The sequence below is a fragment of the Bipolaris oryzae genome (genome assembly GCF_000523455.1).
Source record: "Bipolaris oryzae ATCC 44560 unplaced genomic scaffold scaffold_13, whole genome shotgun sequence".
NCBI classification, from domain to species: domain Eukaryota; kingdom Fungi; phylum Ascomycota; class Dothideomycetes; order Pleosporales; family Pleosporaceae; genus Bipolaris; species Bipolaris oryzae.
The window spans coordinates 188,514-210,500 of NW_006911289.1; the positions used below are offsets into that span (position 1 = coordinate 188,514).

At 51.2% G+C, this 21,987-nt stretch overlaps 10 protein-coding genes across 10 annotated transcripts; 5 read left to right on the plus strand and 5 right to left on the minus strand.

Moving 5' to 3' along the window:
• Positions 1-857: 857 nt before the first annotated feature.
• Positions 858-1,523, plus strand: COCMIDRAFT_84424 (uncharacterized protein; the record flags this gene model as incomplete). Its single annotated transcript, XM_007685835.1, has 1 exon — positions 858-1,523. The coding sequence occupies one exon, from the start codon at positions 858-860 to the stop codon at positions 1,521-1,523; it is 666 nt and encodes a 221-aa protein (XP_007684025.1).
• A 99-nt stretch (positions 1,524-1,622) lies between these two features.
• Positions 1,623-2,447, minus strand: COCMIDRAFT_84493 (uncharacterized protein; the record flags this gene model as incomplete). The annotated part of the gene is made up of 1 exon (XM_007685836.1): positions 1,623-2,447. One exon carries the CDS (start codon positions 2,445-2,447, stop codon positions 1,623-1,625), a length of 825 nt encoding a protein of 274 aa, XP_007684026.1.
• A 2,592-nt stretch (positions 2,448-5,039) lies between these two features.
• On the plus strand, positions 5,040-6,675 carry COCMIDRAFT_33147 (uncharacterized protein; the record flags this gene model as incomplete). Its single annotated transcript, XM_007685792.1, has 2 exons — positions 5,040-5,310; positions 5,372-6,675. The coding sequence occupies 2 exons, from the start codon at positions 5,040-5,042 to the stop codon at positions 6,673-6,675; spliced, it is 1,575 nt and encodes a 524-aa protein (XP_007683982.1).
• Positions 6,676-6,944: 269 nt separating this feature from the next.
• Positions 6,945-9,134, minus strand: COCMIDRAFT_1760 (uncharacterized protein; the record flags this gene model as incomplete). Its single annotated transcript, XM_007685754.1, has 1 exon — positions 6,945-9,134. The coding sequence occupies one exon, from the start codon at positions 9,132-9,134 to the stop codon at positions 6,945-6,947; it is 2,190 nt and encodes a 729-aa protein (XP_007683944.1).
• A 589-nt stretch (positions 9,135-9,723) lies between these two features.
• On the plus strand, positions 9,724-11,524 carry COCMIDRAFT_84381 (uncharacterized protein; the record flags this gene model as incomplete). Its single annotated transcript, XM_007685837.1, has 4 exons — positions 9,724-9,826; positions 9,887-10,306; positions 10,358-10,514; positions 10,567-11,524. 4 exons carry the CDS (start codon positions 9,724-9,726, stop codon positions 11,522-11,524), a joined length of 1,638 nt encoding a protein of 545 aa, XP_007684027.1.
• Positions 11,525-12,039: 515 nt separating this feature from the next.
• COCMIDRAFT_1762 (uncharacterized protein) lies at positions 12,040-14,133 on the plus strand (the record flags this gene model as incomplete). The annotated part of the gene is made up of 1 exon (XM_007685755.1): positions 12,040-14,133. The coding sequence occupies one exon, from the start codon at positions 12,040-12,042 to the stop codon at positions 14,131-14,133; it is 2,094 nt and encodes a 697-aa protein (XP_007683945.1).
• Positions 14,134-15,991: 1,858 nt separating this feature from the next.
• On the minus strand, positions 15,992-16,564 carry COCMIDRAFT_33151 (uncharacterized protein; the record flags this gene model as incomplete). The annotated part of the gene is made up of 2 exons (XM_007685793.1): positions 15,992-16,477; positions 16,532-16,564. 2 exons carry the CDS (start codon positions 16,562-16,564, stop codon positions 15,992-15,994), a joined length of 519 nt encoding a protein of 172 aa, XP_007683983.1.
• A 167-nt stretch (positions 16,565-16,731) lies between these two features.
• Positions 16,732-17,329, minus strand: COCMIDRAFT_33152 (uncharacterized protein; the record flags this gene model as incomplete). The annotated part of the gene is made up of 2 exons (XM_007685794.1): positions 16,732-17,240; positions 17,275-17,329. The coding sequence occupies 2 exons, from the start codon at positions 17,327-17,329 to the stop codon at positions 16,732-16,734; spliced, it is 564 nt and encodes a 187-aa protein (XP_007683984.1).
• A 756-nt stretch (positions 17,330-18,085) lies between these two features.
• On the minus strand, positions 18,086-18,694 carry COCMIDRAFT_1764 (uncharacterized protein; the record flags this gene model as incomplete). Its single annotated transcript, XM_007685756.1, has 1 exon — positions 18,086-18,694. The coding sequence occupies one exon, from the start codon at positions 18,692-18,694 to the stop codon at positions 18,086-18,088; it is 609 nt and encodes a 202-aa protein (XP_007683946.1).
• Positions 18,695-20,719: 2,025 nt separating this feature from the next.
• COCMIDRAFT_55120 (uncharacterized protein) lies at positions 20,720-20,902 on the plus strand (the record flags this gene model as incomplete). The annotated part of the gene is made up of 1 exon (XM_007685838.1): positions 20,720-20,902. A coding segment is annotated over one exon (183 nt), but the record flags the coding sequence as incomplete, so codon positions are not given.
• Positions 20,903-21,987: the final 1,085 nt, after the last annotated feature.

Consider the following 21,987-nt stretch of genomic DNA (forward strand, 5'->3'; position numbering starts at 1 on the left):
TAGCAAGTGATAATCTGAAGACAAGGCATTAAATCGTCTTAGGCATCTCTTGTTTCTCTTCACGGATAAGTAAGATACATAGGGTCTGCTTTCTAGGCAGGCTGCCTAAAGTAGCTTGGTATGGGATTTTCAGCTTCGAAAATGAGTTATAGTAGTTAATTAAGTAGAAATCGAGAAAGCTTCTTCGGCACTAAAACTTAAAAAAAACTTCTACATACATCTTAGAAGTTGGAAATGAATTAACTTTTTTACTATAATTTTCTTCGCGAGTCGTATAATCTTCTTGGTGTTAAAGAGGGGAGACTTAGGCTGTTAACCTTATGGATTCCTTTAATTTAGCATGTATCACGCTTTTCAAGATTACTCTAATACTAAATCTAGCTATGAATAAATACTACAGTATACCTTAGACCTAAGAGACGGAGGACTATCGTAAAATCTTCTTCACTCTTCAGCAACATGATTGCAGTCGTAAAAGAGAGTTTTGAAGAACTGGAAGAAAACAAGCGCAGCTTACCTTGCTGATGTTTCGTAATGCATTACACGATGCCTATTAGATTAGAAAAAGCCTAGAAGCCTTGACGTAACAGGATTGGTATTAGAAAAGCCCGAGGAAGCAGAGGCTTTGCAATAAGAAAATCCCTCGCGTCTTTAAGATGAAGACCATTAAGTAATACATAGGAAGAATAGATAAAGCTCAACCCGCATCCCTCTTCAGCACCACTAGCTGAACTGTCGGAGTTCCTTATTCCATACCCACAATCGCATTTCACCCCCACCACCCCCGCACCTCTCCAACCCTACCCCGCCCCCTCTTTCCCCCCTTCCCCAAGCACCACCACCACCACCAAAACCTAATGCTTGAAATCGCTGCCTTCACCGCCCCCTCCGCCATAATCGCCTCCCAGTCCGGTGCCACGCGCATCGAACTCTGCACTTCCTACGCCCTCGGCGGCACCACACCTTCCCACTCCACCCTCTCCATCGTCCGCAGCGCAACACCCCTCCCCATCACCGTCATGATCCGGCCGCGCGGCGGCGACTTCGTGTACAGCACTTCCGAGTACAGCACTATGGAATCTGAAATTGCCAGCTTAAAGGGTCTGGCTGATGGATTCGTATTCGGGATTCTAGATGCAGAGGGACGGGTGGATGAGGAGAGGTGTACGCGGCTGGTGCGATTGGCGGAGCCGAGGGCGTGTACGTTTCATCGGGCGATTGATGATGCGAGGGATTTGCGGGAGGGAGTTGAGGCGGTGGTGAAGTGTGGGTTTAAGCGTGTGTTAACGAGTGGTGGGGAGAAGAGCGCGGTGGAGGGGGTGGAGAGGATATGCAGGCTGCAGGAGGTGTTTGGGGGAAGGATAGAGATTATCGCCGGGGGAGGGGTGAGGAGTGGGAATGTTGGGGTTGTGAAGGGGACGACTGGGGTGCCGTGGGTGCATTCTGCGGCTGTGACGAGGGAGGGGGAGGAAGTGGATGGGGAGGAGGTTAGGAGGATTAGGGAGTTGTTGGAGGGGATGTAGAGGTAGTTCATTAGGTGGTTTATATATACATTAGATGTGTCGCTACATACAAGTACAAATAGTGTGTGTACCGAATGTCTGGTCTGAAGACTAATCAGACTAGATCAAAGCGTACATGAGAGCACCGAGAAGAGACATTCCAAATGAGGCAGTGCCATCAATACCGACGCATCCTGCACCTCCCGTCTTCGTAGGTTGAGCAGCATCTGTCCTCGTCTCCGTCACAACGGCTGTTCTGCCAGCAACAGTCGTAGCTTGTGTGATGGTTGTAGCAGGGATCGTAGTCTCAATCTGCTGTCCACCCACAGTCGCCGTAGCAACAGATTCAGCAACTGTCGTCGGTGCAGTATAGGTAACTGGAGGGAGTGTAGTAGTGAATACAACAATCGAGCCCAGTTCTGATACAGGAATGGCGCCACCAACGCCCGTGCCAGTGAACTGCGGTGGAATCGACATGGTCGATGTATTGGGCCTCTCTGCCTCGTTGCCAGAGTAGATATTTGCGCTTTGTCCGTCTTTGGTGTAGTTTCCGCTAATCAGGTTTACATCCGTGCCGCCAGAATGGTAATCTCCTGTTGCGATGGTGCCGTAAGAGCCATCTGGAAACTGAAAGTTGGTCGTGAATTTATCGTAGCACATTGGGATGTTGAGGTTCTGGAGGTTCACGCAGTCAAGACTGGGGTGGCAGGCGAAGCCCTCTGCGCGCTCGTTTATAGAACGCGGCTGGAATGAGATGCCTTGAACTGAGGCTACGACATTGGTGTAGAGCGAGCTGAGGCCCGGTCCGACGGAAGGAGGTGTCTCGGTCGTTGCGCCTTGAGGTGTGCAGGCCTTGTAGGAAGCTTCGTCGTCTTTTTTGAATCCTTCAAAAGGCGATGCAGCAGCCACGGCGGCAAGAGCGAGGGACAGGTATTTCGGGATCATGGTGACGTTGTGGCGGTGGATTATGATTGATTATGGTTATTGCACAATGTAGTGCTGAACGATTGACGAATACCACAACTGGCAATGAATGGCGAGGGTAAAGAATGGACACCTGAGCGAAGGAAGATGGGTTAATCCAACGGCTAGGGAGAGGCGAGGGCGGCCCTGAATCTATATACCGCGATTGCAGCCCTTGCATGCGGTACTAACAGGGTTCGTTAGACTGCTTTTCTAGCCAACAACGAGTATCACGCGTGCAACTGGCACTATCTAGTCGAACGCACGCTAGTATACGAGAGACAATCGTCAATCGAGGGGAATTGTTCTTTGTTGCGCATTCGCCCGATTTATCCCATCTGAATAGAACACTACCTTGGTATGAGACTCGACGAAGAGCGGGTTGCGCACTCATTGAAATCTGCCCTTCAGTTCCAAAATCCTCTTCGTGTTCGCGATTTCTTGGAAAAACGTCAACGGCAATCCAAGATTCTGCACCAAGGAAGCGATTTTATTGACTAGGGGTTCGATACGGCAAGGCGGCAACAAGTGGAGTACGACAACATCTTCTCATTCGCCAGAGGCACAACTAAACAATATCCCATTTTTTCTTGCCCTCCAGACAAAAACCGGCCCTAAAAAAGCGTCTTGGACTCGCCCCATCTTTTGCAGGCTGGGCTCGCTTTTTGTTTGGGTTGGGAGAAGTGGCAGCTGGAGCAACAAAGAAAAGTGCGGGTTGCAACGTCATGATGGGACGCCTTGTTCCCAGCAATGAGGGTGCGGCTGGTTGGTTCCTGGCGGTGTATGCACTGCGTTGTGAGTAATCCACTTATATCACATGCAGTGTTTTGCAGGGCTATAATTTCCGCTAGGAAGCGATGGAATTATGTGTTCGAGTAAAGTTGAACACGTCTTGACGCGTTACTGGATGTTCAGATGGAGGTTGTGCGGAAGTCGTACCATGACTCGTCTCACACGAATCGAGTTCAGCCTCATTGCATCTGCTCAGGGTAATCGTCTGATCCTACTTTCTCAGGACAATACAAGCAATGTATACATGATAAGTATTTTATTTTTCAAGCTGTTTCACCGTAACGAACCACGTGCGCCCCCCTTTTGTACCCCGCCATTTGCCAAGCAGCGTGCGGCCTACTTAAAATAGCATACGGGCATCCGAGTAGGTACCGGTGCGAATTGTTTCAATATGCCATAGTATCACCGAGGTTGCGGCTGTAACGGCATGTTCATGCTACTGGTATGCAGGGACAAAGCAGTGCATCTGGACAAGATGTGGACTCAGGATTCCCGAGACCCGCATCTCTGCAGTGTGGGTCATTGATGTCCTTATGGAAAAGGGTCGAGAAGCTTAGCAGGTTATTTGAACTGCAGCTGCGGAAACTGATAAGACGAGCAGCCGAAATCTTGTAATTCATCTGATCCGTCTTCGCGAGAGGACATAACAGTGGACTCATAATCGTGTTTAGGATGCAGTCAATCAACTCCATGTATTTCTCCTATTGTACCGTAAAAGAAGCCCCTCGGCAATACTGCGATGAATTGAAACTTACAACTGTTTAGTTCGCATGTCAACTGAGCTTGTAGAATGAAACATAGCAATCCACGTGACTATTGATTTGAAACTATTCAACTCTCAAACACGATATAGAGAACAACTGGCCACATGAGCAAGGCAAGTGCAATGCAACATTCATGGCAGCAATGCATCTACTGGACGCATTTACACCCCACCCCCAGATTTCCTGCAAAAAGCACGCCAAGCTTTGTCTAGACCCGCAACGCCAAGTTCCCTTGAAGCTTGGATGATTCAGACTGAAAGAAACATGAATCGATGCGTACACTGTCAAACGTGACCTGGTCGGAGAAAAGCATGCGCTAGAAGAAACACAGGGTAACTGCCGAGGCCAGCACGAACTCAAGGAGACAAGTCCTTTGGAGGGAATTCAATCGCCCTAAGGCTGGGACTTCGATCTGAGGAAATTATTGAAAGAATTAGCACAGATCGATGGTTCGGTAATCGCAGTTAGAAGTTGGGGCGGGCTGAGATGGTGCATGCACATGGCTGGTCTTGTTGCTCTTCTCCTCGGCAGAAGTGCATTGACATGATTGACACAATCGACACAGCCACTCGAGATGCAGCAGTTCCGTGCGCAGTCTTTGCATCATGCAATTGCAATCAAGATGCCGCCGTAAGAATCAGGATCGGCAGAGCTTGTACCGTACTCTATCTGACGCTGGAATCTGGGCGGGGGGGAAAGGGAGTAACTGAACGAGACGAGATCAAACACTGGCCAGACCGGGTCCAAGCTACCACGCCCAGTGACATCATGGCGCCCGTACCTGCAGCGACACGCAACCCAGGCTTTTTGTATAACTAAACCTGCTGCTCTCCATCACTCACCACTACACTACGCATTAGTGTGGCTGTGGCTTGCGACTGCTACGTATTTCTTCCGGGCCTCTGTCTCCCTGCCCTCGCATTCCCTTGTCTTCTTCAGCTCGCCATTCTTTTCTTGAGGAAGAGCAGCACGTCTTCGCCTCCTTGGTTCCATTCGCTGTCATTATTACAACACCAGCATGGTTCAACAACGCACATGGCAGCACGCGCTGCAACTGGCCGCCACTCTTGGTCTCGCCGGTGCAGTTGCAATTCCAGAGCCCACGGCTGTCCCAGCAAAGGTGGTCGAGGTCCGTGAGCCACTCGTCACTCCAGCCGCGGTCCGATTCGACAGCCGCATGAGCTACGTGCAGAGAGACATTATCGACGATATCAAGAGCGGCGTCGGGGGCTATGCGCAGTCCCTAGGTAGTGTGCTGGGCTCGGACCTACCCAGCTTCTTCACCGAAGGTAAGCAATCATTCGGGGATAGAGCGCGCTAATAAAGCTTATGCTGACACTTCTTCTCTAGGCATTCCCGCTTGGTTCGAAGGCCTCCCCACCGGCTCTCAAGTCCTCAAGTCTCTCGACATTGGCGACGATGACTTGGCTTCAAAGCCTACCCAAGTCCTCAACATCCCTCCGTATGCGAACTGGACCGATCAGGGCTGGAACGTCCGCTTCCACGGCAATGTCTACAAGTTCCCGGACATCGATCAGAAAAAGGTCGATGACCTGGCCAATGTTTTCTTGATCGACACAAGCATCGATAAGCTGCCTCAGAACCAGCAAGAACAGGCACGCAACCTCACCCGCTCCATCTTCATTGTCCAGCAAGGTGACCAGAACGTTTCCATGAGCCTTGAGCCCTCGCCCATGCAAGGCGCCGACGGTGAGCCCGGTGGTGGTAACTCGGTTCAGGCACCTGGCGGAACCCAGTCCCTTACCCTTCCTTACGAGACTACCGAACTGGGCGACTTTGACGTCTTCGTACCCATCCAGTTGAACGGCCTCACACCCGGTAACCAGACCAACAACGTTCAGCGCCTCAATGTTCATACCAATGGCACGGATAGCGGCAATGCCACTGCCTTCCTTGTCCCCCCTCAGGGTATCACCTTCATCTCAGATATTGACGACATCCTGCGTGTGACCAAGATCTACGAACCCAAGGAAGGTCTCCTCAACAGCTTCGCCCGCCCCTTTACTCCCTGGGAGAACATGCCCGACATCTATGCCAACTGGTCGCGTACTCTTCCCAACAACACGCACTTCCACTACCTAACCACCACACCTGAACAAGCTACCCGCCTCTACATGGACTTTATCTACAAGACCTACCCAGGAGGGTCCTTTGACACTCGCCCGCTCAACTTCTCCGACATCGAGGCCACCCTCTCCATCCGTCAGTACCTCCTCACCAAGGTTTTCGAGACATTCCCTCAGCGCAAGTTCGTTCTCGTCGCCGACACCTCAAACAGCGATGTCATGAAGGCCTACCCCAAGATGGCCCACGACTACCCCAACCAGGTTCAATGCATCTTCTTGCGCAACACATCAGCCACTGACGACAAGATGTGGTTCCCTTACAACACTGAGGGCTTCAAGGGCTTGAACAGCCGCAGCTACATGTTCTTCCGTGAGCCAAATGATTTGATGGGTCTCGACATTGTCAACGGACAGTGCCTGAACGAGACGATCCCGCAAAATGTCACATTCTCCAGGCAAGCAGAGATTCTCGGTATCCATGGAGACAGCGCTGGCAGCAGGATTCAGGGTGCCTCAACGCTTAGCTTGGTTTTTGCCTTCCTTGCTGCTGTCGCGTTGTCGATGTAAATACACATGGATGACGACACAATCAATGTTGAATGAAATGAGCGTACATGAAGGATGGCGTTTTGCTTGGTAAACATGTGTGGCGTTGGGGTCTCTAGTGCAGCGCACTTGGTCTTTGTTGTTTCTGTCTTACTCTTCCTTTGTGTATAACATTGATCCTGTACAGGGTCGCAGTTGATAGGCTATGATACATACGATACTTGTTCACACTTTCTGTCCCACACTCTCATGCCATGTTATTCTAAGTGACTACTGATTTTCCCATCCTCCTACCCACACACGCTCTCTTCAAACCGCCTCGCAATCTCCAACATCTCAGCATCTAACCTCGATCCACTCAAGAAAGTCACACTAAATGGCAGTACACCCCCATCTTCCCTCTTTCCACTCAACTCCTTGACTGGATACTCCCCCGCCGGCACCGCAACCCCGCACAAATCCAACACATTCCCACAATGCGTAAACTCGCCCAGCACGCTATTCTTCCTGATGGGGTCTTCCAGCACCTCGTCAATCCGCCAATGCGTCGGCGTCGTCGGCACAACGAGCACGTCGATTCCGTGCGCCGCGTACGCAAATACTTCTTCTGCCTGCCGCGTATACAGCGTTTTAGCTTGTAAGTCACGGTACGCATCTACCGCTGAGCTCTTTCTTTGGACCACGGCATCCATGAGCTGTGCGGTTACAGGGTGTAATCCCGCGCGATTTTTCTCGAGGAAGTCATCGGGGAGGGAGGCGAGGCGCTCGGATACGAAGGTGCCTTCGTACAGTAGCTCGCCTGCTTTTTGGAAGGGGGTCCAGTTTATTGGGGTGAGGACGCCGCCGAGGGATTGGAGCTGTGAAACTGTGTCGTTGAACAGCCGGCGTGTAGGGGCGGAGCAAATAGCCAGTGCTTCCGGTGGTGGGATCCCGAATTTGAAAGTTGAAGAGCGAGGGCCGATGCTGTTGATGTGGCGTTCGAAGGCTAGTGTTGGTTTCGAGTAGGGGTCGAGAGGGTCGTAGCTTTCCAACACTTGCCAGAGTGTTCGGGCATCTGTGATGGTTTTTGTAGCGAGGGCTATGCAATCGAGGGAGAGGCAGGCGGGCGTTATGCCGCGGAAGGAGATAGTACCGCGTGTAGGTTTGAAGCCGACGATGCCGTTTAGACCTGCGGGAACGCGACCGGAACCTGCAGTGTCGGTGGCGAGGGAGAAGGAGACGAGATTTGCGGCTACGGAGACGGCGCTGCCGCTGCTGGAGCCCCCGCTTATGTACGAGGGGTGATAGACGGAGTGAGGAGTGCCGTAGGGACTGCGGCAGCCGACTAGGCCTGTGGCGAGTTGGTCGAGGTTTGTTTTGCCGATGAAGAGGGCGCCTTGGGAAATGACTTTTTCGTAGACGACGGCCGAGGTGGAGGGGATGTGGGCGAGGGGTGGGCAGGCGGTTGTGGTGGGGAGGCCCGCGATGTCGATGCTGTCTTTGACACTGAAGGGGATGCCGAAGAGAGGGGGGAGAGCGGTTCGATCGGGGAATTTGGTGGTTAGTTCTCGAGCGGCTTCTAGAACAGATTCGAGGGGTCGAAGGTGGATCCATACGGCTGGGTCGATCTTTTTGTATGCTCCGAGTTTTCTGTAGACTGCTTCGACGACGGTCAGGGGTGAAAGGCCATTCTTGTAGGCTCGCTGCAGATTGGATATTGTGAGGTCGCCATCGAATTCGGGTGGTGTTTGGGGAGGCGTATAGCCGAGTTGAATCTGGTTTGTAGAGAAAGGTTTGAGAGCCTCAACCAAGGGCTCCAGGCTACCGACGAAGCCGAATAGGCCTTGTGACCAGTGGATCATGTCTAATGTTGACTTAAAGCATGCATCATTGTATCCACTGGTTGCTTCTTCGATGCCACAGCATTCGAAACCACGGTCGTTTGCTTCTCGAATGGTTGTAGCAAAGCAGCATTCTGTAGTGACGCCCGATACAATCAAATGTGTAATGGCTCGCGCTTTGAGCTGATGTAGGATGGGCGTGTTCCAGAATGAGCCTTTTCCAGGCTTATCGATGACTACCTCGCCAGGCAGCGGCTTTAATTCATCGATGATATCATGGCCGTATTCCCCTCTGGTCAACAGGCGACCCAGTTCCCCCTTGTCGCCAATGACTAGTTTGTGCTGGGTGTTGCCAGGCGCTGCTTCTTGCCTGGTAAGCTTTGATGAAGGGCAGTCTGAGAGGTCCGGTTTGTGGCCTTCGCGTGTATGAACAATGGTCATGCCTGCGCTTCGACATGCGTCTAGGAGTCGTTTGGTGGGCGCAATGGAAGCTTGAACTGCTTCCAAGTTTCCACCCTGGATCTCACCGAATCCTTTAGGAAGTAGAAAGTCGCGCTGCATATCTATGATGAGCAAGGCAGTATGATTCAGGGGGAAAGAAAAAGCGTATGGCTTTGCGTCAAAAGAGACCATGTCGGGTTTTGCAGTTGGCTTCGCCATAGTGTCTAAGTATGGGCGTTTTCTTGACACTAGTCAAGATAGCATCGAAGGAGAGAGACGAAATGTTCAAAATAAGCTGAATGGATGATGGTGATAAAAGAGCACTAAGAATACAGCAAGGTGCCACATCTTTAGCACACAACCCATTCTGAATGAAGATTGTCATCTGCGAACTGCCCGAAAGCGGAGTATGCAGCGGGCCTACGGCGGGCGGCGGCGCGAGAACTCTGGGGTCTTATCAGGACAGTATCAACCCTGATTCGGTTTAGCGCGTCTTCTGATAAGCCCCCGCTCCTGGATACCCAAGTCAAGACAGCCCTGGTTTCTCACTCTACGGCTCATATCGACATGGCTCTGCCGAAAATCATACACATTCCCCCCCATTTTTCCTGGTGCCGAAAGCTCCTATCTTGATAGGCATGGGTTGCCATGATGGAACCTCCAATGTGGATATCTGCGGAAGTGGTCTTGATACGGGCAACATGCCCTAGCCAAGTTGTCTTTGGTATTAAACATATCGCTGGTAGATGAATATGAACAAGAATTTTGGTGTTTGGTTTATGTTCTTCACACTCGAAGATACAAGACCATGTCAGTACTTAAGGCGAGACTTAAGGCGAGGCTTGCACCTCATCTCCATCTGAGGGTTCCGTTTAAGAGCGGAAAGTATGGCTCACGCTGGTCGAACCAAGGTGCGTAGCCATTCGAGACTTCCTGGCTTGCATAGATACTGACGATCTACTTCACAACAGATATGGATCCGATCCCTCCGGAACAGCGCACCTGGGGCGCTCTGGATTACTGGGCATATTGGTGTGCGGATATGCTGGCTCCTCCTCTGATCTCGACTGTGAGCAGTGTTATGGCTCTAGGATTCACAGCTAGAGAAACAATCCCGATTATCTTTTTCGGTTTTGCCATTTGTAGCGTGGTCATCACCCTTACTGCTAAGATGGGTGCTACGTACGCTGTCTCCTTCCCAGTCATTGTTCGCAGTGTTTTTGGAATGTATGGTTCCATCCCAGCCATTGCTATTCGATCTTTTGTCGCCATGATCTGGACTGCTATCCTCACAGTTCAAGCCAGCAATTACCTCCAACGCTGCATCGAAGCCATATGGCCGAGTTTCATCACTTTTCCGAATCACCTGCCCAAGAGTGCTGGGATTGATTGTAAGTGTCCATGTTTGCTAACAGGGTGACCAGTCTCTAACGAAATATTAGCTGCTGGGCTGCTTTGCCTGTTCTTGTACTGGTTCCTACAAACTGGGCTGGCGCTCATGAAAATTTCCAAGTTGCGTGTTCTGTTTTGGATCAAGAGCATCGTAGTGCCCCCGACGTTTTTGGCCTTGTTTATCTGGGCTGTTACAATCACAAAAGGGTGAGTTCCCTTTGTAATCTAACATAACGTAAGATACTAATTTGTTTGTCAGTGGCGGACCGCTCATCAAGGGAGAAATGAAACTGACTTCAACGTACATGAATACTGCCTACTCAGTGCTAAAAGGACTCAACGCTGTCATTGGGCTCTTCTCTTCGTTGGCAACCAATATGCCCGATTTTGGCAGGTTTTCCAAAAACCGGATGTCTGGCAACCATCAGTTCCTTGCTCTTCCCATAATTGGAACACTTGGGGCATTGACACCGATATTTGTCACTGACGCCCATTCATATCTATGGGGCGAGTTTGAGTGGTACATGCCGAATGTTATTGCCAAGTTCGACTCCCGAGCAGCAAAGTTTTTCGTGTCTGCCAGCTTCCTCCTTGCGACCATCGGCAATCAGATTGCAGCGGGTACCTATCCATTCTCAAACGACGTATCGGGTATGATGCCAAAATATATCAACAACTTCAGGGCCACCGTCTTTCTCTCAATATTTGCCATTGCCTGCACTCCTTGGAATATTGTTAACAATGCTTCGGGCTTACTTGCCTTCCTGGGCGGCTACTCCTGCCTCATGGGACCTCTTGCAGGCACAATGATCAGCGATTACTACCTTGTCAAGAAGAGTAAGCTCGATGTCGATGAGCTATACACCTCTTATGGTATCTACTGGTATGATTACGGCTGGAACTGGAGAGCCTGGGTATCTTTTCTGACGGGCGTCGCGCCCCTCTTGCCGGGCTTTGCGAAAAGCATTGATGGCACGCTTGATATTGGTGGCGCATGGAAGATTTACACATTCGCGTGGGCTTTTGGAATTTGCCTCTCAACCTCCACACACTATGTGATTTGTACGTACATTTCTGTGCCGACAAAGTCACTGGTTGAGTTTGCTGTATATCCCCCACAACTCGAAGATGTCGCATCGTCTGTTCTCGAAGGCGAAGAAGTCTCAACCAAGGAAACGACGGTCGCGAAAGCGAAGGAAGTAAAAGAAGTAGTTTAGATAATTATGATGATAAATCTACATCAGGGATGGTTTCGTCTTTGTAAAGAAAATTTGAGGCCAAATCAAAGAAATTTTTGTTCCTATGCTGTCGCTTTTTCAATGCCCATGTCTTCGGGGCACCATGAAGCTGACATTGCTCTTAGTGATACAGCTGATTAATCCCTGCTTGATCGGCGCTCTGGTTGGCTTGGCTGTTCCCGTTTCTTATCGTGTGCCTCAACGACCTCTCAATTAGTTCACTCTCATTTTTGATGGTCAATCAGACGATCATTGGCTCCAGGGTCTTCTCTACGGCGATGGATAGTTAGATCCGAAATTCATCAAGAATCAGGCTTGTTCAATGGACTATGTTCGTAGCGCACTAGGGAGCATCACAACAAGCTACCAGGCGTTGTTTGGGCGGATATGAATCAGTCACAGCAACAATATCAACCGCAGACAAGGACTGCCAATTCTATCGGATCACATCTATCACACAGAAGGCTCTATATCATAGATTCTTGCCAGCAGCCATGGAAATTATCCCGGATGAGATTTTCGCACCAAGCCACTTCTTTCCACAAGTAATCAACTCCCAAAACACTCCCAAAGCAAGATCACGACGCCCATGCGACCCTTGTCGTCGGCGCAAGTCAAGATGCGAAAAACCAGATGACCATCAACCCTGCCTTCTGTGCCGCTTTCACCACCAGGAATGCACATTCAACGAGAACCCGCCACCGCGAAAACGACGAGCACTAACGATCAACGCCAGCCCAGAGCCCAGCGAATCTATCCCAAATCTACTGGCATGTTCACCAAATAGTCGCAGGAGCAGTACTGCTGCCTCTACATCACCTCAGAATGCGCCCACCACAATCCGTCAGGATCCACCAATAGATGATTACGCGAACCTTCGTGGTCCCTCGCTTCTGAAGAAGACGCTGGGCTTGCAGACTGGTAGGCACAGCCGTCTTCTTGGATCTACTTCAGAGTATGAAAAACTCCTACTTGCATATGAACCAACTCAAGGCCCCCAAAATCCCGGTTCGTCTGCTGGACCGTCTACGTTGAAGCGAGTAGAAGACATAGGCGCCACAACATTCATCTCATTGCCCGATGTTGGCTCACTCAACCACCAGCATGATATGCCAGATCTAGACGCGATTGAAATAGCTGTCGCGCCTCATGGATCCGCTCTGATCCACCTGTACTTCCGGATTGTCCACCCTAGTTTTCCCATATTGCATAAGAAAGTCTTTCTAGAAAAGTATGCACGCACGCATAGGGAGTTTTCGCCGCCTCTCCTTGCTGCAGTTTATCTACTAGCTCTAGACTGGTGGTCGTATTCGAGTGAGTTGGCCTCGCTACCGAAACCGGATGTGGCTTATCTCGAGGAGCTAGCCATGAAATCGTATAGTAATATCATCCACCGGCCCAAGCTCTCGACCATACAGGCAGGTTTACTGCTTCTCCAGCGACATGAGGGGAAAAGCTGGGCGATGACGACGCAACTTGTTGGCCTTGCTCAGGACATGGGTCTCCACCTCGATTGCACAGAGTGGCACATTCCAAGCTGGGAGCGGGGGCTTCGAAAGCGCCTGGCGTGGGCTGTATACATGCAGGACAAATGGGGCTCTCTCATCCATGGCCGACCCTCGCACATCACGCCATCAGACTGGGAGGCGCAACCACTCAACGAATACGACTTCCCCGAAAATGCTGCAGACGAAGACGATGAAGATGGAAGCACAGAAGTGGAGAAGGGTCGCGTCTTATTCTGCTACATGGTCGAGCTCACAAAAATTCTGGCAAGAATTCTAACAACTTTTTACACGATCAAGGCTGAACGCGAGTTTGCATGCCGTGGAAGTGAAGGCGTGCGCTCGCTTCTCGACACTGCAAAGCCGCTGCAGCTTGCCCTGCGTCAATGGTATGCCGACATGCCGCCAACTCTCAAAATGCAAGATATTGCTGCGAGGAAACTTTCTAGTGTAGGCTATCTTCATCTCGGCTACTATGCCGTTGAAATGACGTTACATCGGCGCATCATCCGCTCTTTGTCGTCGGCAGACGATGCAGAGCTGTGCTTCATTTGCCGGCAAGCAGCACAAACACGACTCACTTCAGCCATGAGATTTGTTCAATCTCTACGACCCGAGCACCATCAATCATTCTGGTACTCTGCGTCAAAGTACAACTTTGTCCTCATCGGCTCGTTTATATCCCTTCTGTGGGTGACATCCAATACTGAGGACGAAGCAGCCCAGTACCGAAAGAAGCTAGATGAATACAAGTGGATGCTGCGCCTGTCGAGTAAATCGGCAGATTTTCTCGGGTCTGCACTGACGCTGCTCAACAATTCGACTGTCGCATTGGTGAACAAAGTGGCTGAAAATCTCGATACTCGCGGAGAAAAGACAGCCGGTCTGCTGGTGGCGAGAGATGCAGCTTCTGCGGCAGCGGGCCTTGCTCATTTGGATACAGTTCGATCTACGCCTCCTGATTTAGCGCTCGCTGGGGCCGAGGTCCGTGACAGCACTAGAGGCACGCCTCTTGATGGAAACAGCATGGACGAGCACTCGTGGTTCCAAGCGCTGACGGAAGGCGAGTTCCATGGCGCATAACAGAGCACAAGATGAACTCATAGTAGTCAGTGTTGATGCGCCAATGCGGCATTTCGTAGAGTAAGTAAACTTTGTTTTGCTCCAAGGAAACGATCTATCAATTCGAGACCTCGCATTGAATTGAATGCATTTGAAAGAGTCCGAGTGCGATCCATTGGCCATGATCAACCTACTGGTGATGCATTTCAATTGTGCTTGTTCGTGGATCATATCCCTTGATTCGCCAAATCCCACATTGAACCCAGTTAGCTCAAGCCTCGAAAGAGTCGGGGTTCCAAAGACAAGAGTCGGCGCGTCGGAATGTCGGAACACAGACGCCAGAGATCTTCCTTGAGCCCAGAGCGAATCATTGCAAACAAGGCTGATTGACAAATGCGGACCCGCGATTCAAGTCTTGTGTAGTCATGAACGGGAGAGATGACGAGGATTGCACCCATATACTTTGGCGCTGTAAACTTTACCACCTCTGAAATTACCAAAACAAAAGGCGCATCTAGCCTCACACCCAGAATGATGCAGAGAAATTTGAAGGACTGCATTTTTAATTTCCTCGTTACCGAGATGGTGGAGTGGAAGAGGCTGCAGCATGGCAGCTGACTGCACGTGGGCAGTAGTCAAGTCTGTGGGACCAAAGGGCCCAAAGGACTTTTCTCTCCACCATCCTAAATCTGGTAGATGATCTAGCCCACACTTCCACATCCGCAACCCAAAACGAGAGGTAAAATAGATGCAGAACTAAAAACAAAAATCTATCAAGATAGTTGCAATCGCATTGCGTAGTCACGACGTGAATCATGGAACCATACGTAAATCATTATCCACACAACATGCCAAAATCCCGCAAACATTCCTTTTTTCCACGCCGTCCCCTTGAAAAGAAAAAAAGTTCCGTCTCGATCTTATCGCAAGAAACATCCGAGCAAAACAAAACAAAGGAAATCCACGCTTGGTTCACGAACAGTTACCAAAAAGGAACAGAGTCGGTATATATGACGTCATGCCCCTCACGCCCACAACAGCTAGCATACACGTTATCATTGCATCCACGGTTTCCACTTACTTGCTTTGTCTCCCACATCCGCAAATAGAAGGCACAGCCCAAAAAAAGGAGGACGAGCAGAATACAAGCGGTCAAACCCAAGCACTAGATCAACAATTAGTGAAGCGGAGAAATAAACGCACCATGTGCTCATCACTTCCTTCTTTACTGGGGTAAAAAGCGATAACAACCCTGTTAGATGCAAGATATTCCCAGGGTACCGGGGACCTAAAAAATCATGCAGGGTCCGTCGCATCCGCAGCGTGCCGCCGGGTCTTCTTATTGGGCAAAAGAGAAAGAGAGAAAAAGAGGGAAGAGGAGAGAGGGATAGGTGGTTATCATGGTGAGCATGATTGGCATGGTTAGCCCCGCTGCTAAAGAAGTGCCACGCGGACACAAAGGTTAATTCACGTGGTGGACAAGGGCGACAAGAGAATCAAGGAATGGAATACTAAGACTAGGAACTTGGAAACTAATGCACTTTGGAGAGAGGTGTAGAGTGTAAAAGACATCTATCATTGTAATCGTGATTATCAAAAAGACTAATAATACATAAAAATGATAAATCAAGAACCTAGCAGTTCAAATCACCAATGGATTAACCATCAGTCTGGGGGTATCGTTTTCTTCTCTCCTGATTTGAGCACTTCATTTCAGAACCCGTTTGCGCCAAATCCCATGTGCCTCTGTGCCCGCTAAAAAAAAGAATACTCGCATAAGCCATAACCATGTTGCAGTCATCAAGTACACGTCAAAAAAACATTAACAAGGTGATGAGTTGAACGAAGTATGAAAAACGACGTCGTCAAAGGCTCAACCTCACGCCCAGGTCTTGGATGTATTGAGGCCAAGCTCAAGATGCTGGGCAATAGCAGATGCGAAGTCACCGCCTACATTAGACGAATGGCGGCGGCGCTCACGGCGTATTTGGTGTTCTGCTTCCATGAGACGCTCCTGGATCCAGGCGCGCTGCTTCTCATCGTTACGGATACAGTCGGTGTTGAGCAGCTCAGTGAGAGTGGCCACAATCTGCTGGTTGATCTCAGCGAGCTTTTGAGGCTCTTCCGTGTGCATGTCGTCGACACTGGTACGCGAAGTTGCGCTTGTCCTGGAGCCGACAGGTATTGGGTCACTCGCTGTTGGAAAGGGCGAGGAGTACTTCGAGGACGTAGGGGATGACGAAAGAGATTGAAATTCGGGTGAGCTAGGAGTCATAGGTGCGTTGAAGGGGATCTCCATGGCCATACGACGTTGGAGAGCTTCTTTCTGGGCGGAAAGTAGCATGTACTTTTGCATCGATTGATGCTGGGCACCAGTGTTAGTACAGATCGCTTCATAGATTACTGTAGATGCACTTACCCGACACAAAGCGGGCCTTGGCATGGGGCTCATGTTGTCGTTCAACTTAGTATCGTCTGGCGTTTGCATTGTTGGCGGTTTGCAAGGTTTGATTCTGATTGTGTGGAGATGTTGGGCCCTGATACATATACCTCTTGACAGTGCCAAGAGCGTTGCGTAGTGGGAGATCGGCGAGGCCCTAGAAAGGTGGGTACCAAAGCCTAATCAATATGTGGATCGAAGTGGAGCCGGGACGACGAGGTGATGCTGCTGTGAAGCCTTGGTGACGGTGACGCGCAAGCGGTGGGACAAGAGTGGTTTATGATGGATGGATTCCAGAGATTATTTGACAACGAAGCGCAATCCCGAGCTTTATGGCTTTTGAGCAACTTAACCGCTTTGCAACGACACCTGAGTAGGCCATGACGTCCAGTGAGGAGACCCCATCCAAGACACGGCGCGGCTGAATCCGCCCTTCCAGGCTTTGAGCAGCCGGGCACGTTTCGCACTACCCAGTTGGGATAGCCAGGGGTTTTGGGTGGGTGGTGTTGTGATTGGTAGAGTCGTACCCTTTGTTGATCTGCATGAGTTGTGAGGGGACGGCTAAGCGAAATCACGTCACCGGTAGGGACTTGAAGTAGGACCCCCCTCGGAGTAGAATCGCGATCGTTCAAACCAGCCCACTGATAAGTGCCAACGAAGATCGTGATTGCGTGCTGTACCTGCATGGCTGTTGAGAAAAACGTTAGTGGGTTGCCTCTCACAGCTCAGCATGTGAGGATAACGACCGATGTCCATATGCAATTTTCTCAGTTCCATCACAATTCCATCATGATGCGAAATTGCGCATGCGTTACAAGAAATGACGTCGGGCTGATATCCAAATTATCCCAGCCGCACATCTCGACAAAGGACCCCTGGTATAGTCCAGACACGTCTCACAAATCACCGTCAGCTTATCGAATAGATGCCCGAGTAAGACATTCAGGTTGAGCTTCCAGCCAGGTTAGACAAATCCGGATTACCGAGCACAGCATCTGATTGCTACGATTGCAGGCCTACGTGATTATGGGGCGGAAATCAGGTTTGGACGCCACATTTGTGGCTCAGTCTCGCACGTGTGCCGGGTTCCGGCTTAGCGGTGACGTTCCTGTCCAACCCTTCAGCACTAATCATATTCCACGGATGAAGTGCCTCGCGTTGTGACCATGGATAAGGCTTCTAGATGAAGGTCCAAATCCTTCGCTGATGCAACGTGCCGCACGTCACATGAAAACGCCACGCTAGAGTCACATATGGACAATGAGCTCTGTAGAGGAACATGCTGCAATCTAAGTGGTACGCATTGATGCGGTCAGGGAACCTCCGTGGAAATCCTGGCTTTTCGTTTAGAGGGGTGTCCAATTTGCGAACACCTACGAAATTCGAGTCTACCACTTCCAGGTGTATGTGTCTTTCGGCATGAGCATGTTTAGGCTGATAGGATGCTTTGCGTCCAAAACTAAAGTTTGGTTCGATGAGAGTAGAACAATTGATGTAGTGTTTTTGAGAGTGTCAAAAAGACGTACACAGGCGTCACTCTTCAGCTACCTGTCGCTCCGACCAGAAACCTTTGCCATAGCTGATGAGAATTTCCTGGCCACGGGCGATACCCTTTGCCCTCTTTCCACTTTTGCCAGCACTGAGGACGAACACGCCGACTCGCTTCTCCACCTTGCCGTTTCGGCAGTCCACATATATGTCGCGAAACTCGGCATTGGGTGCGGACGAGACTCCTCGGTAGTCGTTGATGAAGCGGGCTTCGTTGCCCATCATGGACGCATCGACGCCAATACCTAGTTCTCGGTCTAGTGAGAGGTCGTAGTCGGATGTTTCATTGGTATCATTCTGATCGTGAACATAGCCTAGATATGGCAGGATGAACGAGTCTGGGGGGAGCTGCTGGTTAGCACAGAGAGCATGTTGCCCAAACGCTGGATGAGCAGAATCTGTAACTGGGATAATCTTGACATTGGTGTATGGTCCACTAGGGTTGTAAATGGGTACACTGGGATCCAAATGGGATTTTGGGAACATGATTGTCATGAGCTTCTCACGGGAGAGCTTCTTTGAATATGAAGGGGCATGGAGGTAAATGGCATGTCCGTCCCATCCCTTTGGTACAGCGGTTTGGGTCCTTGGCATTCTACAGTGAAGCCGGAGAGGCCGTCCGATGGCTAAAGGACTTGGGGGGGCCGCGGTTGACACGTTAGTTTCCGGTGATGGTGTCTGAGCAGATAAGAGGTGTTGGAGGCAGATTCTGGGTAGGTGGTGTTGGAGTAGAACAATGGCGCCCGGTGAGCTGCCAGCATGGAAGAGCAAGGCTGCTCGTGCTGCCTGAGAGCGAGGGGCACTTGCCTGGGCGGCGTGACTTCGGAACAGGGGGCGACTAGCGCGCGCCTGGATTTCCCTCACCGTCAATACCACCTTCACCAACACGACGCTACGCCTCACCATTCTCACCGCGACTCGATACGCTTTGTTGGACCCAAGGAAATGACCCCCCGCTTGGGGTAAGTCCGCACATGGTAGTGGAGATCGAGATGCTCGTGTTACGCGGTGCACTATGTGCTGCTTAACATATTTCGATATAGGTAAGCCGATGCCGCGATCAATGCGTAAGAGCTTACTGCTACTGTAGCGCCCACTAGATCCATGCGCCGCTCGAGGCGATACTGGATGCGAGATTACACGGTTCCGCCTGAATGTGTTACCGCCCGTAAGCCGGTGACGGATCACGCCTGACCCGACTTACTGCAGAAGAAGCTTGTCAAAACGACAACAGTGTAGAAGCCACGCGCAACTACAGCCTCGCGCTGACATCTGACAACAACCACTCACTCACCCTACTTAGATATGTATATACAACGCTCCGCCAGGCCACCACTGCCATGTATGTACAACACAATTGTTCATACAGCCATGTACAAACAAGCAGCGCATGTCGGTCGGTCCTTCACTCGATTAGTCAAAGGTCTAGAAGCCTGCGACGATGCAGGAACCCGTCAATATCCACTGGGAGCATGGGCCAATGACATTGCAACAGACGGCTTGGATTCGCGCCCTCTCCTTTCAGCAGGTGGCTATTTTTGCGTGCACGCGGGGAGGCTGCTTGATATGTCAATGAGTGGACACAGCGAATCTCGGGGCTGACGGGCCTCGGGGTGTCGCAATGCTAGCCCTTGGAGATGGTCCCTTGACCGTCGCTTTGTTCAGGTGTTCAGTGATGAAGCCAAGAGCGGTGTGGCCTACAGATGCCACGACGCGTAACTGAATCCACTTGACCAAGACGCTCAACATTGGCGTCGCCCTCTTGCATGTTTGTGCAGCCCGCATCTCTGCCGTCCTGCGGCTGGCGACCATAAGCTTCAGGAGAATCGCGCCTAGTGGGTGATTGAGCAGATTCGGTGTGCACAAGTCGCTCACTAGCCGACAGGGCTCCCAAAAGAGTTAGCATGGGAGTCGAGATCCTGAGACGACATGAGTCGCTTGGTAGGGAGGCTGTCGAACTCATTTCGTTTCTCTCCAGCATGCCCGTTCTAATTGGCTCGCCCAGCACGTATCAATAAACGACTCATAACGGCGGCCAATGTCGACGCTATCCACCACCTCCCCCTATTCCGTACTGTTTCCACGCACAGCCCGCGGCGCGGCGCTATCCCCGACGCCACGCTAAAACTCTTGTGATGCTACCGAACGAAGACGGCCACGTCCAAGTGCCCCCTGTTGATGGGGGTGAGCATTCTCGGCAAGGTCAGCTCGTGTGCAGTTGTATATAATGTCTTCCCCAGCGGCCTCTTTGATTTTTTCTCTACCACACACTCACTACACTCGCTAATACCCGGTTATCACCGATTACATTCGTTCTCTACGACCTCCTCCGCCCCTACTTAATACCAACCGTATTTAATACCAACCCCCTCAACACTCAAGATGCGTTCCTTCGCCGTTGTTGCTGGCTTCGCCGCCGTTGCCCTTGCTGCTCCTCACTACGAGGCTTACCCTGCCGAGTCCTCTGCTCCTGCTGCCTACCCAGCCAGCTCTGCTCCCGTTGCCTACCCGGCCAGCTCTGCTCCCGCTGGTTACCCTGCCAGCTCTGCTCCCGCCGGCTACCCCGCCGAGACTCCCTCTGCTCCTGCCGGCTACCCTGCCGTCACCCCCTCGGCCCCCGCTGTCACCACCACCGAGGTCATCTCCGCTACCACCTACGTCTGCCCCGAGGAGACCACCATCACCTACGGACCCAGCACCTACACCGTCCCCGCTAGCGGCACCCTGAGCATCCCTCAGTACACCGCTACCTACGTCCACACCCCTGTGGTCCCCGCCCCTGCCAAGTCCACCCCTGTTGTCCCGGCTCCCGCTAAGTCCACTCCTGTTGCCCCCGTCCCTGTGGCCAGCAAGCCCGCCTACACTCCTCCTGCCTACTCTGCCGTTCCCCCGGCTCCTCACTACCCTGCCACCAACGGCTCCACCCCCGTTGTCCCTGCCGCTGGCACCGCCACTGGCACCGTCCCCACCCCCACCAAGTCTGCTCCTCCCCAGTTCACTGGTGCCGCCGGCAAGGCCACCGTTGGCTTCTTCGCCATCGCTGGTGCCGTCGCTGCTTTCCTTTAAGCACTTCGCTCTTGAGTGGTATGTTGTGACATGACTTTTTGTGTCGCTACGATCTATTCTTGAGTCCGGAAAGAGGAGGGTGATTAAAAATATGGCTTCACGGGTTACGACTTTAACTCTGCATCACGATTCAGTCCAGGATTGGGAGCGCCGTGTTTGTTGTACGAACCCCTGCTTCCTTGCGCAATTCTGTCGCAGCAGCATTTCGATGGAGATATCATACTTGGTATTGTAATACGCATTGGTTGGAATGCTTAGTCGCCCTATGGAGGGAGTCGTGTGGTCCAGGTGGCCTTTCTTGTTCATAGATTCTTCTGCTGTATTTTGAAAAGAATCGGCAACACAATTAACAGTAGACCACCTACATTATACCTTTACACGTTTTCTCCCACCTAGCTCCTGTGATATCTCAGTTTTCGTGATTCTTCGTCTTGGTGACATCTGCACTCTCCCTGTCCCGTGAATGCGCGCACCTGACCGCCCTTTTTCTCCACCATCCTTCACTTCACCCACCCAAAAAAACATCACCCTTACTACGCCGGAATAGTCGACATCCCCGGTCCGCCAGCACGACATTTCCACTCAATCCAATTCGCTGCAATCCCAAATACTCCACCTACTCGCCTGTACACAGCCGGAACCAAGCTCACCCATGCAACTGCAATATACCTACCAAGCCCACTACTTATTACTTACCCTCGGTGCTTACTCGCCTCTTCTCTCCTCCACTCACACCCACCGCGTTTGTCTCAACCCAGACACTAAGGAAATGAGGAACCCCATCCCCCACCCTCCCTCCTTTCACGAGATTGAACTGCAGG